Here is a 23146-nt window from a genome sequence, read left to right on the forward strand (position 1 = left end):
CTGAAAATGTCAAATGGTGTAACCACAAAAGAATGATAAATATTACATATTTTATCACCTACAGTGTATTTAAGTGGACTTATACTAATAATGACTTCATTTAAAACATGTACATGTTTCCTGATCTCCATGGTAACCAGAGTAAATGTAATATTTAGAACAATTGTATTCCATTACCTTTATTTAATATAAAGTTATAATGTAAGATAATGCCAAACTAGTTGATATGGTGTTTTATTGACTATTTACTGTTTTTAAGCAAGTTGAATTATTTGGTACAAAGTTTTTATGGTTACACCACTTAGACATTTTTGCAATAGTCCTCTAATATATTCTCTCAAAATGGATTAAAAGCAGAAATTTGATGCTGGGTCGTTATTCATACGTTTATTTTCATATTTTAACGTCTTTAAATTTGACTAAACACTAAAATGAGGTATAATATCATTTAAATGAGGTGTATTCACTTCAATTTCCAAAAATATGTGTAACAAAACACAGAATAAATATGTTTTATTAACGGTCAAAATTAACCCGAGGACAAAAGTTGCAGGTTGGCAGCAAGACATCATGGAGGTCAAAGAGAAACCTCAAATATTTGCTTCTTAAATACGACGATTTCAAGCTTTTCTGTGTCATAAATTACATTAAAGTGAATATATGTGGATTTTCAGGACATTTAACAGATGATAACGAGCATCTTTCACTCCTTATGTAAACCAACGTGTCTTTCCTCTCCGGCTCGCCTGCTGCCTGTCGGCGGGTCGGTCGGTTATTTCGGTAACAACGATCCTCCGGCTCGGCTCAGGAATGTCCAGCTGTCTGACATCATGTGGATAATACCACCTTTTCTATTATAACTCCTTTTATTTTATTATTTCTAAAGACCTTCATATCCTCGGGGGGAAGTTGGAGGTAAAGCAGGACTAAAGGTACAACAGTCGACCTAATTACAGTCATAATGCTGAAATAATGTAAAACAAATGTTCCTCTGTATGTTATTAGTCACATATGTTTCTCTCTGATTGGCAGCTTTTTGCTATTTTACATTATTGTGTATGAAAAACGTCCATTATTCCATATTTTACTATGTTGTTTATATCGTTATCACAGTGTATAATTCTTCATGAGGAGTCTGTCCATCAGCTGTTCATCTTTTGAATGGATTATATTGTTAAATTAATCTTATTCCCAATGAGTTTAGTTGTCTCCAACTCTGTTAAATAAATAAAATAAGAGCGTTACCCTAGAGCTGGGAGACATGGGCAGAATCAGATATCACGATATATTTGACCAAATACCTCGATATCGATATTTTGACAATATCGTGGATAAAGGCAGACAATAGAGCAGCTAGGAAAGTTACATTTTTACTGTAATTCAGCCTTTAAAAGCAGGAAAAGACACTTATACCATATCACGATAACAATATAATATCAATTTACTGCCCAGCCCTACGTTATCCTATAACGGGACAGGTATCGTCATTAAATGATTTATATTAGGATCAATCAATCATTATTTATAAAAGCACCAAATCACAACAAAACTCATCTGAAGGCATTTAACACACTGAACTCTTTAAATGAATAGATATCGTTATCGGGATATTAAAGGATCTATATCAGGATAAAGTTTTGGTTTCAGTATCTTACAGCGGAGGTTTTCACACACTATTTTTTGCCCAATAAAAACCCAAAGGTAAGCCAATAATCACCAGAGTCCACCTGTGTTCATATAAGAATGTAAAACAGTATTACTGGTCTAACTGAGTCCTATTCTTCTTTAGTCGCTTTCCTTCAATTTAAAAGTATTCCCTGAACTTTATTATATAGTAATTAGTTATTTAGTTTATACTTTAGTAGTTATATTAACTGTCCTCTTCATTAGATTCAACAGCTTCTACTTTTATAAGGTTTGTGTTGACATTGTCAGTAAGGAGATAATTCTACTTTATGTTTATTACTGAGGTCACAGTGGGTGATAATAGCGTGTTAAGGTTTATTTTGTTATTAGAAGGATCTTAAGATGGTGAGTATGAACAAAAAGAATAATTACAACCTAAACTTCTTTATCTTTAGACACCTGACAGAGTTTAAATACTGTGAAACTTTACGTCCTGAAGCTGAATCTGCATTTTGATCCTTTTCCCAAACAACCATGTTAAATATTTTTTTGGTTTCCAGCTTCTCAGATGTGAATATTTTGTTTTCTTCAGTAATAGTAAACTCAATATGTCCGTCAGATCTCTAAATGCGTCAAATTACTCTTTTTTTTGTTATTTTCAGGCTGTATTTAGTTGCTCTTATTCAATTTAAAGTATTCTCTGAACTTTATTATATAGTAATTAGTTATTTAGTTTATACTTTAGTAGTTTTATTCACTGTCCTCTTCATTAGATTCAACAGCTCTGCTATAAATTCTACTTTTATAAGGTTGTTGTTGACATTGTCAGTAAGGTATTAATTCTACTTTATGTTTATTACTGAGGTCATAGTGGGTGATAATAGTGTTTTAAGGTTTATTTTGTTATTAGAAGGATCTCATGATGGTGTGTATGAACAAAAAGAATAATTACAACCTAAACTTCTTTATCTTTAGACACCTGACAGAGTTTAAATACTGTGAATCTTTCCTTTAAAACTTTACGTCCTGAAGCTGAATCTGCATTTTAATCCTTTTTCCAAACAACCATGTTAAATATTTTTTGGTTTCCAGCTTCTCAGATGTGAATATTTTGTTTTCTTCTGCGATAGTAAACTCAATATGTCCGTCAGATCTCTAAATACGTCAAATTAAACTCTTTTTTTTGTTATTTTCAGGCTTTTCATGAGTTAAATGATGAAGTTATTGAAGAGTAAAGACTGATAATGAGAGGAACCGTGGTGTTATGTGCTGATATGTGAGCCTGATATTTGGGATTGTTTTCTGGGAGTTAATGAGCAGACTCCTGGTTTATATTAAAGAGGAGCTGCAGTCATGAGAGCCGAGCTGAGGTTACATTCGTTCAGCTGCTTATCTGGAACATCCAAAAAACATTCAAACTAAAAAAAAAAAATACAAAAAGAAGGAAAAGTTGACCCTTTTTTTGGGGGGCTTCAACCACAGAAACATGAAACAGCTGATTTTAAAGGAACAATCTGTGTATTAACAACAACAGACTCACTGACTTTAATCTAAAACACCAAAATAGACGAAACTATCATTATTTTACTGACTTAATACAACAAATAACTAAGTTTACTCCAACTTTCTAAGTATTTTTTGATTTGAAAGACGCATTTATACTAAAAGGATTCAAGTCTCTACAACAGAGGGAAAAGCTACACTGTGCTGATATGAATCTCAAAGTAAAGTGTAGATTAATATATGTAAATAATGTCAAACAAGCCTGGAGACTGAATTATCGCATGTTGTAATGATTCCTCCTGTTCATACTGAGCATCAGAAGATCCTTCATCATGTTTACAATGGAAGTGATGGAGGACTAAACCCACAGTAACCCTCCTTCTGTGGAAACATGGATTATAAAGTAGATCTGAAGCTAATATGAAGCTTCAGTCAAATCTTCATCTTCTATGTTTCAGCGTTACAGTGTTTTTAGTAGCAAAGTCTTTGTGTTACTATGGTTACACCACAGCTCAACAGGAAACACTAAGAGGGAATCTGATGATGAAAAGACTGATACTACTAAAAGTACTACTACTACTACATAAAGTACTACTACTACTACATAAAGTACTACTACTACATAAAGTACTACTACTACTACTTCTACTACATAAAGTACTACTACTACATAAAGTACTACTACTACATAAAGTATTACTACTACATAAAGTACTACTACTACATAAAGTACTACTACTACTACTACATAAAGTGCTACTACTACATAAAGTACTACTACTACTACATAAAGTACTACTACTACTACTACTACTACTACATAAAGTACTACTACTACATAAAGTACTAGTACTACATAAAGTACTACTACTACATAAAGTACTACTACTTCTACTCCATAAAGTACTCCTACTACTACTACTACTTCTACATAAAGTACTTCTACTACATAAAGTACTACTACTACTACTCCATAAAGTACTACTACTACTACTACTACTACATAAAGTACTACTACTACTACTCCATAAAGTACTACTACTACTACTCCATATAGTACTACTACTACTACTACATAAAGTACTACTACTACTACTCCATAAAGTACTACTACTACTACTCCATATAGTACTACTACTACTACTACTACATAAAGTTCTATTACTACTACTCCATAAAGTACTACTACTACTACTCCATAAAGTACTTCTACTCCATATAGTACTCCTCCTCCATGTAGTCTCCACTCAGTAAACATGTCAGATATCATTGATAAACTAACTCAGACTGCTGAAGCTCAATAGAAGCTGATCATCTTCCTCCATCACTGAACACTTCTGTTAATATTCAGTATGAACCGGAGGAATGATTACTCTCTGTTCATAAGGAACCTGACTGCAGTCTGTAAAGTGGTCTGACTGAAACAAACAACGCCCACATGGCAGGTTGTGTTTTTCTGTTGATTTAAATGTTTTTTATCTCAGAAATCAACCGTATAAGAAGACTTAAGGATTTACGCCAAAAGTCAGAAACAGATCCAGAAAATGTGAAACAATGGTGGAACGAACAATATAGCTGCAGGTAATCAAGGAAAGCTGGCCGGTCACGAAGATTAAAAACTTTAAAAAGTCAATTTAACTGCTTTATAATATTCCTGAAACTCAAGCTGGTAAAAATTTCTGCACAAAGTTCACGTAAGTCTACAGATATGTTACTGAAGGAAACTAAACTAATGTAATAAAAACACCAAAAATCATTCACAGATTATTATTATGAACATGTAGGAGTAAAATATGTGTTTATCTTCCACAATTAACTGCTAAACTAAAGAGGCCGACTGCTAACTTTAACTTCACTGTTTAATTTCTATCTACAGCTCGACGATACGGACAAAAATCTAAATATCACGATATTTTTAATTAAATACATTCACACACACAATGAGCTGTTTGAGATCATAATCATCAATAATATGGATCTAGAGTAAATACATGTTTATACTCCATAATAAAGCTCAAAGAGGCAGACTGTTATCATAAACTTTAGGTCATACAGTTGGATGCAACGGGGAAAAAAATCGCAATATTACGATACTTTTAACCAAATACACTTACACACAATGAGATTTCTTTTACATAATCAGAAGTGAAGCGGATATAATGACGAATAGGTAAAGGTAAATAATAGGAAAAGTTAAATATGAAATCACTTTACTGTAATATAGCATTTAAAACCGGAAAAGACGTTATTTATACGTTATATCACGATATTACTATATGCAAAATCTAAGACGATATCTAGTCTCGTATCATAATATTGATATTTGCTCAGTCCTACTTCCACAAAGTGAGATTTTTGATACATAATCATCAGTAATGTAACTTCACTGATAGGTTGTATGGATGAAACAGACAGAAATCGCAATATTACGATGTTTTTACCCAAATACACTTACACACAACGAGCTGTTTGATAAGTAGAATCATAAGTAAAGTGGATATAGTGAATAAATAGGTAAAGGCAAATAATAAGGAAACATCACTACACTGTAATACAGCATTTAAAACCGGGAAAAGACGATATTTACACGTTATATCGCGATATTACGATATCCAAAATCTAAGATATCTAGTCTCGTTTCATAATATTGATATATGCTCAGTCCTATTAGTAATCTACCAACTAAAGCCATGAAAATAAGACTTTCTTTATCTTAAACTAGTTAAAACGTAGTTAAATGTGACATAGTTTGTTAGTTAAATGTTGTTTTTTCTCGGTTTCAAACGGACGTAAACTAAACAACGAAGTTAGCTCACCGAGGAATGTCGCTAACAACCCTCCGGAAAAAAGACGCTAAAATCTCACTTTAATAATCAGTAAACTTGTTGGTGCTTATGTTCAGTGTGTTCGTCTGGTTTTAAAAGCACGAAAAAAGTCTTAAATCTGTGTTTTAATAAAAGATAAAAAAGCCGAAACAAACTTTTCTCTTTTCTTCTTTACACGACAGCACAACAACGGCGGCGAGAAGGACCCGTCTATGTCCTGGCGCCAATACACACACACACACACACACACACACACACACACATACACACACACACACACACACACACACACAACAAATCTGTTCACTACCAACTCCAAACTGTTTTTAAACATTTATACTTACACACTAACTTATTTAACACACACAGCGAGACACACACACACAAATCTGTTCACCAAACTCCACACACAGTTTTTAACTTACACTTATTTCCACACTTCTACTTCCACACTAACTTATTTAACACACACACACACACATTACTTTAACCCCCCCCCCCACACACACACACACACACACACACACACACACACACACACACACACACACACACACACATACATACACACTACTTTAAAACCCCCACACACACACTGTAAACCGTTTGTTCCCTCCAGCAGATAGACGGAGCCCAGAACTCGGCTGGAAATGGAAGTTGGATTTTTTTTTTTTTTTTTTTTTTTTTAAGGATTTGAACTCACCTTTCTTCCGTCTCCGTCTTTTTTTTTTTTGCAGTCTCCCTTTATAGACGTGGCGCTCCTTTAAACACGACGCTCTTTCATCGTAGCTCCTTTAAAGTGTTTAAATGTTTAAAAATCCCCAAAGCAAGAGTAAAGAAAAGGCGATAGAAGGCAGTAACGTTCCTTCTCTCTCCGGGTTCGGTGCGATATTTTCGGCGTCGCTCTCCGCCGCTGGCCGCTGTTTGATGGAGGAGAGCAAATACCAGCCTGCACAGATCGTCTCTGACCAGCCAGGAGGGATCACTCTGTAGGCAGAATCAGAGACCCAACAAATACCAGCCCGGAGGGATCACTCTGTAGGCAGAATCAGATACATAAATACCAGCCAGGAGGGATCACTCTGTAGGCAGAATCAGAGACCAAATACCAGCCAGGAGGGATCACTCTGTAGGCAAAATCAAGGACACAAATACCAGCCAGGAGGGATCACTCTGTAGGCAGAATCAGACACCAAATACCAGCCAGGAGGGATCACTCTGTAGGCAGAATCAGATACACAAATACCAGCCAGGAGGGATCACTCTGTAGGCAAAATCAAGGACACAAATACCAGCCAGGAGGGATCACTCTGTAGGCAGAATCAGACACCAAATACCATCCAGGAGGGATCACTCTGTAGGCAGAATCAGATACACAAATACCAGCCAGGAGGGATCACTGTAGGCAGAATCAGAGACCAAATACCAGCCAGGAGGGATCACTCTGTAGGCAGAATCAGACACAAATACCAGCCAGGAGGGATCACGCTGTATTCAGAATCAGAGACCAAATATCAGCCAGGAGGGATCACTCTGTAGGCAGAATCAGAGACCCAAATACCAGCCTGGAGGGATCACTCTGTAGGCAGAATCAGACACAAATACCAGCCAGGAGGGATCACTCTGTAGGCAGAATCAGAGACCCAACAAATACCAGCCAGGAGGGATCACTCTGTAGGCAGAATCAGATACACAAATACCAGCCAGGAGGGATCACTCTGTAGGCAGAATCAGAGACCTCACTCCTCATGTTCTCCTTTATGTTCTCCTCCCTGTTCTCCTCCCTGTTCTCCTCCCTGTTCTTCTCCCTGTTCTCCACGTTGTCTTCATGTTCTTTTCCCTGTTCTCCTCCCTGTTCTCCACGTTGTCTTCGTGTTCTCTTCCATGTTCTCCTTTATGTTCTCCTCCCTGTTCTCCGTCTTGTAACATCTGGAACATCTGTATAATCATGACTTTAGTATTTACAGTATTATGACATGTGAAAGATGAAAGAATCCCCAAGACAACTAACTGAGATGTGGATGAAATCTCTGGAAAAAAAGAGGTTTTGACAATAATGAACCCTCATACTAAAAAAATGATTAAACAGTTCAAATAAAGTCTGATCAGTTATTATTTAAAAGCTGATCTGAAGTTTGAAGTATTTTACGATAACAAATCACCATCATGAAGGCTGGTGTTTTAATTAAGATTGCATCCTTTATAATGATAATTCAATTCAACATCTTCTCTACAAAGAAAACATAAAAAGGTGACCAAAAATCAAGCTTGTTTTTTTTTTGGTGTCCTGAAACAGAGGCAGAGTGAGAGCTCTTCATTCTTTCCTCCTTTGAGATTCCAATCAGTGCTGCTGTGATCAAAGAAAGTAGAATCAGGCGCCCCCTGCTGTCCGATAATGGAACAACACCAAGTTTACTGCCACTATAATACTACTACTACTAATACTGTTAATACCACTATACTACTATTACTACTACTACAACTACTACCACTTCTACTACTAATAATAATAAGAATAATAATAATACTTCAAACTTTACTTTTGTGACGAGGACAGAGATATTTCCAGTTAATTTTGCACCTTTTCATTCACATAAATTCAGATTAAACAACATATAAATCACTGTATACGATGATGTGAGATAATATTTAAGGGATTTGTAAAAACATTTTAGTATAATCTTACTCTAAAAAAAACGATTAACCTCTAAATGTTTTGTGGTCTCACTATCCAGGTTCACAAAAGCAAAGTTTAAAGACATGAACAGAAATGTTCGGTACTTTTTAGGATGAAGCAATTCATTTCCAATGAAGGAAATAACCCTGACTAGTCAGGAACAAAAACTGTGTCAGACAGTGAATAATGAAACACATAAAAAGAGAAGCATGGTGGGTGTTGTGCTGATGTTGTAACTCAGACACCAAACTCAGATTGAACTCCTGAGATTTAATCTGAAGTGACTGAAAGCAGAAGTTTGAGTGATGATTCAAACAGAAAGACGAAAGAAAACAGCGAAAAGTGAAATATTGTTTGCCGTTTAATGCTGATTAGTGAACTCATTTGTTTTCTTTGGGTTTTACTGCATCATGATGTTTGTTAGTTTAGTTGTTTTATTAAGTTAACGGCATATCTGCAGCTTCTCGACTTCTTCTGTCAATGTTTTATTTCTATCGTCAGAATCTGAAGCAAGTTTATTAAGAAGCAAGTTTGCACATAAAAGAAATTAGCCTTAAATATACAAGACAACTAAACAAAGAAAGAGAAAAATATAAATCAAGTAATCGTAAATAATATACATACATACATATATAGACATTGACTTAAACTTAAAGCATATTATTTGTAATACATTATTTGGTTTATATGTTCTTTTATATGTGCGATGCTAAATAATCTAAATAATCCAGTTTTAACCTCATAATTCATAGATTAATGGATGAGGATGGTGTTATTCTCTATTTTCTTTGACTCAAAATTCTCCCAAAATGACCAAAACTATGATTATTTGGTAAGAAGAAATAATTTAATATGGTTATATTTCCTCCTTTTCGGGCCTTTCTTTTCTTTTTTAGGAAATATGATCTGTAAAACATCTTTATGTCATAATATGTGAGCATAGAAGTGTTTGTATTTGGCCTGATTTGACACTAAATTGAGACATTTTAAAGAGCATTTGACATTTGGAAACTTAAAGTACATTTTGCCCACACTTCTATACTTTAACTTTCAGATTTTCAAAGCAGTATTTTTCATTGTTTTGCTATTTTTACTGAAGTATCTCAGAAACAACCAAAATAAAAGCAGCGTTTTCTTCCACAGACGACATCTTTCCAGCAAATGTTTTCAAGTGTTTGAATTTATTTAACTTGCAACACATATATTCTTCAAATATTTTAAACCTGTTACACAAAATGTGACGTTATCGTAGTAAAGCAGCAAAACCTGCAACAACCTCGCTTCTTTCCACCCATCCATCCATCCATCCTTCCTTTCTTCCTTCCTCCTCTCTGCCTGCCTTCAGTCATAATGTGACATCAGTAAAGTTTCACTTACACCAAAAAAAAACAGTTCAAACACTCTTAATAATAAAATTCAACTGTGAGGTTTGCGCTTCTCTCTTTAACTAATACTGACGTTGTCTCGATCCACATGCTGTGACAAACTGTGACAAACGTTCTGCATGCACACATTCACACAAACTGTATAAAATATTCAAAGTAAAAACTGTACACCGGCACACGAACTCAGTCCGACTGGCCGAGCGTGTGTGTGCCAGTCAGACCCAGCAAACAGATCACAGAGCGACGCAGAGTAAGGCACAAAAACGCTGAACACATTTTACATTTTTTTTACCCACAAAAGAAGCGTCTCAGAGTCATTTGAGTTGCTCACACCAAAAAAAAAAAAAATCGATTCAGTGTATCTGAGGCTCAGTTCACACACAGCAAAACATAAAGATCTACAGTTTACCGATAAAAGTGAACCAGTCCAGATGTTTTGATTTATTATATGTGCTCCATGTTTTACTTTTTCACACCAAAAAACCTCCAAAAAAAATAAAATAAAAACTAAAAAAAAGGATCTAAATTGGATCAGGCTTAGTGTTGCAGTTTCTTTTGTTGCAGTTCCTCTAAATGGCCACCAGATGGTGGTAAATCACACGTACAACCAACGTTAAGGTGAACGGGAAAAACCTGCAACTTCTCTCTAATAACACAAGGCAACTTATAAAATCTGAGTGGAGATTTGAGGGTTAAAACAAGTCACAAAGTTCCTTTAAAAGTTTATCGATCACTTTGGGCAGGAAATTCCTTTCAGAGTGTTTTTTCTTAGTGTAATGCAGATCCAACTGGGATCAAAACGATTCCTCTTAAAGTGGAAACAGACGACTTTTTAATGTAGTATTATTGTTTGCATCACTGTCACAAAGGATCGCAAACCGACTCTGAAAATAATAAATATTCATCCGTTTGTCAGCTTATCAACTCTTTAGTCATAACAGAATATAATAAACTTTCACCACTGCTCGTTTTAGAAAAAAGGCCACTGCAAGAAAACCAGTTTCCCGAGAGATCGTTCCTGACTTACATCATGAAACAGACGACTGTAAATCAGCAGATAAATGATTTGAAGAGCTGCATGATTTTATCATTATCTGGAGGGTTAAAACGGAAGTTAGCGGTCATGGACAACAGAAGTCTCTACTGAGCATGCTCCACAGACACAGTGTGCTCAGTATGTTTTTATCTGGGTATTTCTTTACAGCAGAAAGTGTCTTTTTGTTGCTTCATGTGCTACTGAGCAACTTTGATAGGAATGAATGGGGCCCCGCCTCCAACACTGTATCAAGTTTCCTTCATACATCTATGGTCTAAACGCAGATGGTGTCATTACTCTATACTCATAAACCTGTGCAATCAACATTTACCTCATAATATTAAGCCGAAGTAAAAGAGTAAAAGTCTTCTATTTCCACTTTAGAGTCAGTTTGGAAGAGTACCTGCCAAGAGTAGCATCAAATAATGAGTCTTATATGATGAAACATGTCGGCGTCCGAGCCTGTAAAAGAGTTACATTAAAAAATCTGAATTACCTTATCACATTTTTGCAAAAGTAAAGGTAATAATACGTCATTTATTCATGTGCCTTGTATTATTATGGGATGTAAGTTTTATCTGTGGAGCCAAAAAAGTCCCACAAGATTGTTTTGTTTTTTTATCTTGTGAGCGAAACATAAAATACTATCTTTTAGGACTTTTTTAGCTTCATTTTTTTGTACAATAGAAAAAAAAAGAAAATAAAAGAAAGAAAAAAAACATCAGTGTGAACGGAGCCATGAAGAGGCTTTTTGTACTGTAATAAACATTCAAGCTCTTACAGTTCAGGACAGACATTTACAGAGTAATTACAAATAAACAAAAAACACTCATAATACATTTTGTGATGCCAAACGTTCCCCAAAACAAACACGAAAGAATCAAACTAATCATTTGATGAGCACCGAATGCAGCAGTGACGATATATTAGCTTTTAAAATAAATATCACACGTCAAAAATAGTCAATAAATATGATATTCAAGGTTATCTGTTGCATAGTAAAACCTACTGTGTGTGTGAAGTTAAAGAGGGATTAGTAGCTAAACACCGTCAACACCTGCAGCTGCCTCACCTGAGCAGGTTCACCTGGAAACTCGCTTCATGTTTCGTTATAAAGACACATGAAAGAAAAACGGCATCATATTCATAGTTACATTTTGCTGTTGTGACTTTTTTACTTCTACAGCTGTTTTTTTCATGTTCGAGCACACAGGTGAACCTGCAGGAAGGAGGTCAGTGAACGTGTCACCTGGTTTCCTAAAAACATTCGTGTTACATTCACTGCCAGTCAGACATTTCTAACACGCTTCAGACACGCTTCAGATAAGGCTTCTTCTTCATGTGCTGCTCTGCTGCTCAGTTCAGTTTGTTTTTAACGTAAAAGAAAGAATAAAATGTTCGATCACCTTTTAGTTTCTACAGGCAAAATATTTTACATCGCAGCGCTGAATCAGGCGTTAATAAAATAAATTCAATTAAAGATTAAATTGGTGTTAAAAAGATCTAAACAAGACAAATCAGGCACTTTAACCAAGATACGTCAGATATGAATATATATTTTAGATAGCAGATTATATATAGATTATAGACTTTCTCAGTGTTATTTCAATACATTTGTAATTTATAATATTGCTAATTTAAATAAATAATAATGATAATAATAATTGAGATAATTATAAATAAATGTATCACAACTGTTAATAGTTACGCAAAATTCTTTAAAATTTACTTTGTAATAATTCAATAATCCTATTTTCTTCAATGTTATTCTCTTTAAATAATAAAAATAGTGAAATTTAAAATAGAATCACAAAAATAATTTTAGATATTATATTTAGATATATCAATATATAAGAGCACTTTTACTGGCACTTTTTGCACACCAAGTATTTTAATATTATTTATTACATATATTTGTTTTATTAGAACAACTTTTGGGTATTTTTAGTAATACATTTTGTTTTTTCCCCCATTGGATAGTTAGAGATGTGTTTCTCTGTGATGTTACGTGTGGATGTAGCTGCTGTAACCCAAGCAATTACTACATCTATCTATCTCTCTCTCTCTCTCTCTCTCTCTCTCTCTCTCTCTCTCTCTCTCTCTCTCTCTCTCTCTCTCTAAACATACTGTGCTATTTCATCATTTAAAGATAGAATAAAGAAAAAGAAATATGAACTTTATTCATTTTATTACTATCATGTATTATTATGCTTGATTTTAAGTCTTTATTGCACTATCAATTTATTTTTTTAAAATTATAATTAAAGCTGAAGAGCAGGACCTTTGTCTTCCCCTTCTGGCAGTGAGAGGAATTACAAAAACACTGTTGACGTGCTCATAGTAGCCAACTCCATTGCTAGTGTTGGTTGTAAAATGGAGGATAAATTGATTTGGGCATTTGATCCAGTCGGTCTGATAACATTTGGAAAGTCTAGAAGAGCCACGCGATTAGATATTTATAATTATTTTATCTCATTTAAAGTTAGCAGAGAGCTAACAGGAAGTTAGCCGATCGACCAGCAGAAGTCTGTAGTGCACATGTTCATGATAGATTGTGCTCAGTATGCAGTATGTGGCAGTGATCGGCTTAATCAGCATTGTGTGAACTCGTTCGTTGATGATATTAATTTATATGTTAAAGTTCTGCCCTGCAGGTTTAAACATTTAAAATGTTTTTAAAGTTATCTTCGTGAGGCTCTCCAGACTCCGAACTAACGTCTCCGTGTCTGAACTGAGCAGCACAGCGGTCACATCGAACACATGAAGAGTTGCTGGTAGAAAACATGAGAAAAAGAAACGACAGTACGTTGAAACAAAGTGAGTCAGACGGACGACAGAAAACATCAGGCAGCGTCGTTTTTAACATTAATATTAATGCACAAAAAAAAAGTCTCAAACCAAGAGTGTAATTTCCATAAAGAGTGTTTTCACACATTTGTAAAAGTTGTTGGTGGCAGTGTCAGTGTCGCTTCAGTCGACCCCCCCCCCCCCCCCTCATCCTGTTAGGGGGGCGGGTCTACACGTTGATGGCGTGAGCGTGCTTCTTGCACAGAGGTTTGTCTTTCTTTGAGTAGAAAGGTTGGCCCTCAAGGTTCACATGGCAAACCTGCAATCAGATCAGATATTTAATCATGACGGTCACATCTAAACAAACATTTTAAAGGTTCAATTCACCCAAATAACACATTTCCTCGCTGGTGGTATCTCTACATGCAGATACTTTTGGGTTTGTTTGTCCAGGTTTTGAGATTTCTGTGTCCTCTTCTATACAATGGAGGTTAATGGAATCTAACCTTTGTGTTGCTCAGTGTTGTGATATTAATGACAAGTTTGACCCAAAAACAAATCATTTCATTGGAATTGCTGCGATCACTGGGAGTCTATGCAGCATTTTTTAATAGAGCTCAACTTTGATGCCAAACTTTGTGAGGCAGACATCTCAAACTGCAGATTTTTACTGAGGAATTTTAATGACTGTCTTTAAAGGAGAGAAGCTTTTATCTGCAGGAACAGTTGGTAGATTTTGCTTAAGGGGTTTCAAAGGTCATTAAATTTACATTTAAGTTCAAACACTTTATGAGACTGGATTTGGTCTAGGGCTGGGTATCATCTAAAACACTATGATACCAGTACCAATCCAAGTACCCTTAAAATGATTCTGATACCAGCTGAGTACTTCATGAGATACCCATTCCACATGTAGGTCTCTGTCTTTTATCCGGTGTAACAGGCACACAAGTCCATACAAATAGTCATATTTTCTAGCTCTGGGTGCAAAAAGGATCAATTACAGGTATCATTTGATGGGAGATGTTTCCATACTACTTGGTATGGATTTATTTCGGTCGATACTTTAAAGCAGTGGTCTCTAACTCTGCTCCTGGAGAGCTACTGCCCTGCATGTTTCAGGTATCTCCCTACTCTAATAATGAACTCATTATCAAGCCTTTGACAAGCTGCGGCTGCCTGATAACAAGTTCATTTTTAGAATCAGATGTGTTAGAGTGAGGAGATACATGAAATATGCAGGGCAGTAGCTCTACATGAGCTTAGAGACCTCTGCCTTAAAGGTATCGAGTACTGATACCCAGCCCTAATTCAGTGGAACAAAAAAGTGTTTCCATCTGCTTATTATTTTACACATTTCCAACTAGAAACTCAGGAATGAGCATATCTCTAAAATGCAAGAAAGTGAAATGTCAACAGTGAATAAATTATGTACAAATCGTGACTTAAATGTCACTGAAGAGCTGAAAACATCAGATCTGAGGCTGTAAATGAATACATGTGGTCATATTGCCGACTTCTTAGCTCGCCAACAAGCTCCAGAACCATCGATTCAACCAGGAGATATAAATTACTGGTCTGGTGTGAATGAACTCTTATAGGAAGCAGGTCTGAATAAATCAGTTCACAGAGTTACAAGAACAGAAAACTAAATTCCTTCCTAAGTGGGAGCAGAAACCTCAGAGACAGAAATCTGGATACATGAAACCAAAACCACCTTCAATAACAGAATCAACATCTTTCCTGTTTAAACTTTCACTGTTGGAGTTGACAGGATGTGTGTGTGTGTGTGTGTGTGTGTGTGTGTGTGTGTGTGTGTGTGTGTGTGTGTGTGTGTGTGTGTGTGTGTGTGTGTGTGTGTCTCTTACCGCACAGACGAAGCAGGTGTCGTGCCAGGTGTGACCCAGAGCCTCAATGAACTTATCACCAGCTTCAACTGGGAAGTCGCAGCCATGACACTTAGTGCTGAACAGTGAGATGTAATCTGAGAGAGACGGAGACAGTTCAGGTTCATTCTGTCAGTTTAACATCAGCTCGTCAACGTCTTTAAAGGGGAAAGACATCACAGGTGTGTGTTCGTACCTTTCTCACAGTACGGCTCTCCGTCCTCCATGTGGAACAGGCTGTTTCCGAAGGCTTTACCGCAGGCCGCGCACACGAAGCAGGTGGTGTGCCATGTCTGCCGCAGAGCGTGCATCACTTCCTGTAACACCACAAGTCAGAGAAACACGAGTGAGAGACAGAATCCACAAATCATGTAAACATTTAAACACATAATGGATTTTTCTTGCTTTTTATCTAAACTAAAGTTCAGTTTAAGTCACTTGTACTGTAGATTACAGTGTGATCGTTTAGTTCTCGAGGTTAAAGCATCGTGTTCACCAAAGAACCAAAAATTTGAGTGTTTATCTGATAATTATGACTTCCGAATCTTGCAATAAGAAGTAATCTAATTAAGTGTTACTTCTAAATATGAAATATAAGTTATAATTATGTAATATTATGTAATAGACAGCTGGGCAGGTGGACAGGTAGACTGGTGAACAACTATATGGGTGTACTGGTGTATCGGTGTACAGGAGGCCAGATAGACAGGTGTACAGGTGGACATGTAGACAGGTGTACATGTAGACAGATGTATACTGTAGGTGGACAGGTATACAGGTGTATAGATAGACAGGTGTACAATTGGAAAGGTCTACAGGTGTATAGGTGGACAAGTAGACAGGTAAACAGGTGGACAGACAGGTATACAGTAGGATAGTTGGACATGTAGACATGTAGACAGGTGTACAGGTGTACAGTAGATTAGTTGGACATGTAGACAGGTGTACAGGTGTACAGTAGATTAGTTGGACATGTAGACAGGTGTACAGGTGTACAGTAGGATAGGTGGACAAGTGGAGCATCTCACCCCCATGATCTTGGTGTTGCAGCGGGCGCAGGTTGGGGCGAAGAACTCCTCGTAGCAGTTCTCGCAGTAAACGCTGTTCTGTTCCTCCACGAAGCTGGAGTCAGCCAGAGACATGTTACAGTAGTGGCAGTTAAACTCCTCCGGGTGCCAGGAGCGGCCCAGGGCCACCAGGAAGGGGCCCCTGAAGACGAACACAACAACAAGAGGTTCAATAGGTTATACAACACTATTATTACTATTATGTGCTGTATTTATGATGTGACTTTCAAGGCTTTTTTGAACATTTAATGACTTTACCATTACACATTCATGATATTTAAAATCAGTACTGGTGCATTTATTACCACAGAGTTTCTAAAACTGACATAGAGATAAAGATATCTCTTAATTTGTACCCTAATTCAATTAAGGTGCAATATTTGAGTAAATTAATATTAAATTTACTTGTATTAAAGAGTTACAGTACCTGATGATGTTGTTGCAGGCTCCACACAGAGGGGTACGGCTGCCGCCTGCAAACCTCTCCGCCCTCTGAGCCACGCCCCTCGCTACAGGAGGGAACGGGGCAGGACTGGGGGTGACGGGGGCGGGGCTGGGAGTGGGGTGGGAGGGGTTGTGCATTGGGTGGGCGGGGTTGGGGTTGGGGGCGGCATGGTTGGGGATGTATGCAGGGGGAGGGGGGGCGCCCTGGGGCAGCGGCTGCATCTTTATAGAGGTGGAAGTCATCTTGCCGGGGTCGTACTTATCGGCGAAGTTGGTGTCGGTCACCCACGGGGGGCGGTTAGAGGAGTCGCCGGCAGCCGGGGCCGCGGGAGGGGCTGGGGGGGCGGCGGCTGCAGGGCGGGGCTGGGGGGCTGGAGCTGGAGCCTGAGCCGGAGCTGGAGGCGGGAAAAAAACATTGATGATGCCACATGTGACCCGGTGTTTCAAACAGGAAATTACTATTGGAGCTTTTCCACTATACAGTTCTAGCTCTACTTGACTCGACTCGACTCGGTTTGGTACCAGGAACCTTTTCCATTATTACAGTTCCTCCTCAATGTGAGCGGGGTCGTCATAGCAACGCTGCATTAAGCTGCTGTGACTTCGTTTTCTACGCGACACAAACACATAAACAATGGAGGACATGGAGGCGATGGTGTACTTGCTGCTGTATGAGGCTTTCTGTCACACACAAAGCAAGAGAAGAGAAACCAATCGCTGTAACGCTGTTGTTGGTATTTAAAAATGCCGGGTTTGATTCTTGTGTGGGACGGCTCATGACTCTTCCAGTGACTCTCTGACCAATCAGTGTCCGGCAGTCTGTTGATGTCAAATTTTAGTATCGGCTCGGCTCGCTTGGAACCTCGGCAGAGCAGATACTAAAAAAGTACCAGGTACCAGGAACTATCCCTGATGGAGACGCAAAGAAAACCGAGTCAAGTCGAGTCGAGTCAAGTAGTGCTAGAACTGTTTAGTGGAAAAGCCCCAGTTGACATCATCACATCATCACCTGGCTGGGAGGGGTAGATGCAGGCCGTGCTGACCACCTTGGGAGGGGGGGCGGAGCCGACGGGAATCTGAATGGAGCTCTGCTGGGTGGGGGGGGCCTGCTGCATGGGGGGCTGCTGGTAGTGCTGCGTGGGGGGCTGCTGGTAGTGCTGTGGGGGGGGCTGCTGGTAGTGCTGTGGGGGGGGCTGCTGGTAGTGCTGAGGGGGGGGCTGCTGCGGCATTTGCTGGTACTGCTGTGGGGGCGGGGCTTGTGGAGCCTGATGCATGGCAGGAGGCTGAATGTATTGGCTGATAGAGGGACGAAAAATATCATCAAAATATGATTATTCTGAGCTGCATGAAGAGTTCCTGCACTGCGGCCCCTGCATCATCATCATCATCATTATTAGTATTATGCATTATAATGGCATTTTTGCTTTAAATAATTACTTAAATGATTATTTTATCATTATACTAGTTGCCAAGTAACCCTCCTGTTGTCCTCAGGTCAGTTTTGCCACCAGGAGGACAAATACTGTTAACTCAAAAATAAGGTATAGTTTCTTTAAATGAGGCCTATTGATGATAATTTCCCCCCCAAAAAACAGTGTAAAACCTGTTTTAATAAGCTGGAATGAAGTTGGCTGAAAATATCTAACAATTTATACTTTATGCTTCATAAACAGTCAAACCAAACAGGGTTAATTTTGATGAGAAGACAACAGGAGGGTCTGAAAAAACCAAATGTAACCCTGTTTTAACCTCAATATAAAGAGATCATTAACCCTGTTGATCACCAAATCAGTTCAAAGAATATCACACCTTTGTGTTTACATTAAAAACACATGAAATTATACATGATACACAAAAGTTAGTGTGAGCTATAATCAGAAAAGCAGATGAATGCGATAGAAGTGAAAAGAAAAGCAGCCTGACGTCAGAGAAACTCAAAAAAGCCCCAAATTCACCTTGATGAACAAACAGCACATTTTTAAAGAAAAGCTCCAACAAAGAAGTGACAGCTGGACTTTCATCCTTCAGAGCCGGTTAGGACAGATTCAGCGTGTTAGTCAGATCATGACATTATGTTTCGGCTGCCGTGGTTACGCTAAGAAAGAAATCCACTCATGATACTGCGATGAGCTTTAGATGGAGATGCCGCGTGTTTAATGGCGGATGGCATGTTAACGTATAATAGTCAGGTGATTGAACACTGGCAGCAGCAGGTGAACTATAGCGCTGGATCCCTGCAGCTGTTGGTACCTGGAGACCGTAGCTTTGCGCTGGAAGCCGTAGCCAGCGGCAGACTGTCGCTTCAGGCTGCAGGTGTAGAGACAACAACAACAACAACAACAACAGAGGTCACCATGACGATGTGCAACCTGAGGTCACCTGTACCTGCAGGATGCCCACAGCTACATGATGAGGATTCTTCAGTGGAGTCTTTTCTTTTTCACCACACCTGCCTGTTTGTATTTTGTTATGTTTCTCTTTAAACCTGCTGATGAGCCCAATGTATATTACTAGCTGAAGAAAGTGGAACATATAGCAGCTAAAGAGTCCGCTATTTCCCTCATGAGCTGATGGAGTCCAAACCAGAGCTAAAAGGAGAGTAAACTTGTAAAGAAATAATACTTAAATTCAGCTTTAATGAAGCCGAAACTATAAAGGACCAAGACTAGAGCCCTGAGGAACTCCACAAGTGATAATTGACTTCATCAGTGGGATGATAACATTGTCACAAATACTTTATAAGCTGATAATATGTCAGACGTTATGTTTTCAGCTGTTTTCTGCCGAACTAGAAGGACTGTGAAACCACAGATAATGAACAGGAGTCAAGGACCTTTTTGTTTTATTGTTAAACTAGATATGTTGTATTTTGGTTGTCATTAGAACTACATCTGAACCTTTACTAAGTTGTTTTAGTAAACTCAACCAAATCTGAACTGCAGATGTATCAGATCAGTAAACCCTCCTATAATGTGGTAATTTGTTGAAGGTGTTATCAACCTGTTCTGTTATGTGTTAGCATGTGAATCGTATATATAAATATTAAAGGATCACAAACACAGCCCTGAGGAACCCCACAAGTAATTATTGACACAGTTAATATGATGATCATGTTATTCTGTGTCTGCTGGATGTGAATTTCTAACATGTAAGTCACAGCTACTTTATAAACCCACAGTGTCAGATTTTAACCAAACTAAAACTATAAAGGATCAACAATAGAACCCAGAGGAACCCCAAAACTAACTACTGACTCTATTAATGGGATGTAAGGAAGTGGAAGAAGACATCTGTTTGCTAACATGTTCTCCACAACCTATAAACAGATGTGAGAAGTTAGATTTCCAGTTTGTTGCGCTGCCCCCAAGTGGCCTAACCTCAGAAATGCAGGTTTAAAAACATGAAATTCACCTAAAACCATCAAAACATCATGAAACTACAACAAAACAAACAAACCAACTGCTAAATATAGTTCAACACAACTCAGCAGACATCCTGGGAGTCCCAGAGGATGGATTTAAAGAGCAGGACTGGAACGCAACACATTTCAGGCCACAAACATAGCCGAAAATGTCCGATCCAAATCAAAATCCCACAAACACAAACGAGTGAAGAACAACTTTAAATCAGCAGTCAGTCATTTTTACATAGAGACAAACTTCACAAACAAACTCAGTCACATCAAATCCCGAAATTTCCTCAGTATATATAATAATTCATCTTCTAAACACTGAGAATGAAAATTTGATTTTTCTTTGCATGGCCTACAGAGTTCAGTACAAACATTTTCATTTAATTTCTTTATAATTTTCACTATAACTTCTTCTTCTCCTGTTAATACTTATTACTGATAATATTAATATTAGTGAAACTTTAGATTTCTGAAGGACAAGAAAACATCAGAATAAAAATCATATGTTTGTGTCCATGTGTTCTCACAGCTGATTGGTTACCTGTGAGGGTCAGAAGATAAGAGGGAGGGGTTGTCCGGAGGGGGGAACGGCGGCGGCGACGACGAGGCCAGCAGAGGTTGGAGCATGCTCAGTAGGGCTACGGCACAGGACGAGTTAGAAGAAGCAACAGAGAGAGAGAGAGAGAGAGAGAGAGAGAGGAGAGAGAGAGAGACACAGAGAGAGAGAGAGAGAGAGAGAGAGAGAGAGAGAGACACAGAGAGAGAGAGAGAGAGAGATAGAGAGAGAGAGAGAGACAGAGAGAGAGAGAGAGAGAGAAAAGAGAGACAGAAAGAGAGAAAGAGGTAGAGAGAGAGAGAGACAGAGAGAGAGAGAGAGAGAGAGAGAAAGAGAGAGAGAGAGATGAGAGAGGACACAGAGAGAGAGAGAGAGAGAGATAGAGAGAGAGAGAGAGAGAGAGACAGAGAGAGAGAGAGAGAGAGAGAGAAAGAGAGACAGAAAGAGAGAAAGAGGTAGAGAGAGAGAGAGACAGAGAGAGAGAGAAAGAGAGAGAGACAGAAAGAGAGAAAGAGGTAGAGAGAGAGAGAGACAGAGAGAGAGAGAGACAGAGTGAGAGAGAGAGAGAACCAAATATACAGCATGCAGTTACATATTTATATATATTAATATATTTATACATGCAGTTCTCATCAGTCTGCACACTGTATATTTATTAATAATTAGTTAAAGCTTGTTATTGGTGTCATGCAGAAATCAAAATGCTTCATATTGCTCAGATTGATGTGAGGACGCTGATGAAATGTGATGTTTTATTTCTCTTTATTTGACATTTTTATATCATTTTCTTTGATTGCAGTGAAGTGATTTGCTTTGTTTGGGTATGAACATGAACATATATTATATTATATTAGATGTTTTGGTCATGAGGTTAAAACCAGAGAAAGCGACGTGCACACTGCGATCATGATGCTCATAAAGAGATTTATTTAGTGCCGACGTTTTAACATCATTGAGTCATCAGGTGCACTAGATGGCAGATTTTACACGTTGAGTCGTTGCTGCGTTAAATAAATCTTAATATGAACATCAGGGCACACAATGTTCATAAAATTAACACTATAAAAAGCTTAATTTAACCGATTTTGGTGCAAAAATCCTCCAAGTTTCCATCAAGTCAGACTAAAAACAGCCACAGTTTATACAGTAAAGTCACGAATTGCAGAAGTTTGATGACCGGCATTAAAATAAAGCTTCAAAAAGCAACGAAATCAAATCAATATAAGACAGAAAATCAACCAATGATTGAAGAACATTTGAATTTAGTTTAATTTTCATGTCTAGAAAGAAAAAAAAAGCTGTTTTTTCTTCCACTGTTTCAACATATTTATGACTCAATAGATGAATCTGAGATGAAATGACTCTTTAAAACAGACATATTTTGGGTGTTCCTGTTTTTTAAAATGTGAAACCTTGTGAGTCACATCTGAGTCTCCTCCTCCTCCTCTTTCCTCCTCTTCCTCTTCCTCCTCCTGTGGGATGATTTAAAAGAGACGAAAAAATCCCCCAGTAGAAACCACAGAGTCTCTTTATTGGCGGATAAAAGCTCGACCTCTGCTCCTATTGATTCATGTTGAGTCATAGGACGGCTGATAGAGACTGACGAGAGGGCCGGAGGTTTGTGTGTGTGTGTGCGTGTGTGTGTGTGTGTGTGTGTGTATTGGGGGGTTATCTGGTTATATTTCAGTCCAAACAGCAGCTGGATCGATTGAGTATAATGGAGGGATGATTAAATAAGTGCGTGGAGAAGAAAAAGCTCCATCCATCAGTGTTGAGGCAGGAGGAGGTGGAGGAGGTGGGGGGGGGGGGGTTAAAAGGTTTGTCCGTCCTCTCAGAGACGACGCAGACCTCCACACTCAGTGAATATATACAGCGTGTGATACTCAGTGAGAGCAGCAGGAAGATATGATTTAAAACCAGCTGGAGGGTTTAAAGTGTGTTT

General features: G+C 38.0%; 4 protein-coding genes across 4 annotated transcripts in view; 1 reads left to right on the forward strand and 3 right to left on the reverse strand.

Moving 5' to 3' along the window:
* The window catches only part of LOC133991879 (bone morphogenetic protein receptor type-1A-like), a gene marked incomplete at its 3' end in the record, with an annotated part of 42960 nt that extends 36092 nt beyond the window's left edge, over window positions 1-6868 (reverse strand). The window contains 1 exon segment of the mRNA XM_062430474.1: window positions 6658-6868.
* LOC133991890 (uncharacterized) overlaps window positions 1-23146 on the forward strand; it is a 527851-nt gene that overhangs the window by 221349 nt on the left and 283356 nt on the right. The gene's annotated exons all lie outside the window — the stretch shown is intronic.
* The window catches only part of LOC133991866 (NACHT, LRR and PYD domains-containing protein 14-like), a 721507-nt gene that overhangs the window by 119818 nt on the left and 578543 nt on the right, over window positions 1-23146 (reverse strand). The gene's annotated exons all lie outside the window — the stretch shown is intronic.
* Window positions 14037-23146, reverse strand: part of LOC133991878 (LIM domain-binding protein 3-like) — a 56451-nt gene continuing 47341 nt past the window's right edge. Inside the window, exons 7-14 of the mRNA XM_062430473.1 lie at window positions 19487-19543; window positions 18502-18532; window positions 18246-18408; window positions 17220-17631; window positions 16754-16934; window positions 15922-16042; window positions 15708-15823; window positions 14037-14158 (exon numbers count right to left, since the gene is read on the reverse strand). Of these exons, the coding sequence (XP_062286457.1) occupies window positions 14069-14158; window positions 15708-15823; window positions 15922-16042; window positions 16754-16934; window positions 17220-17631; window positions 18246-18408; window positions 18502-18532; window positions 19487-19543 (1171 nt within the window). The 3' untranslated portion in view covers window positions 14037-14068. The remainder of the gene's footprint in view (window positions 14159-15707; window positions 15824-15921; window positions 16043-16753; window positions 16935-17219; window positions 17632-18245; window positions 18409-18501; window positions 18533-19486; window positions 19544-23146) is intronic.

Source organism: Scomber scombrus, chromosome 12 (assembly GCF_963691925.1).
Source record: "Scomber scombrus chromosome 12, fScoSco1.1, whole genome shotgun sequence".
In the NCBI taxonomy this organism is placed as follows: Eukaryota; Metazoa; Chordata; class Actinopteri; order Scombriformes; family Scombridae; genus Scomber; species Scomber scombrus.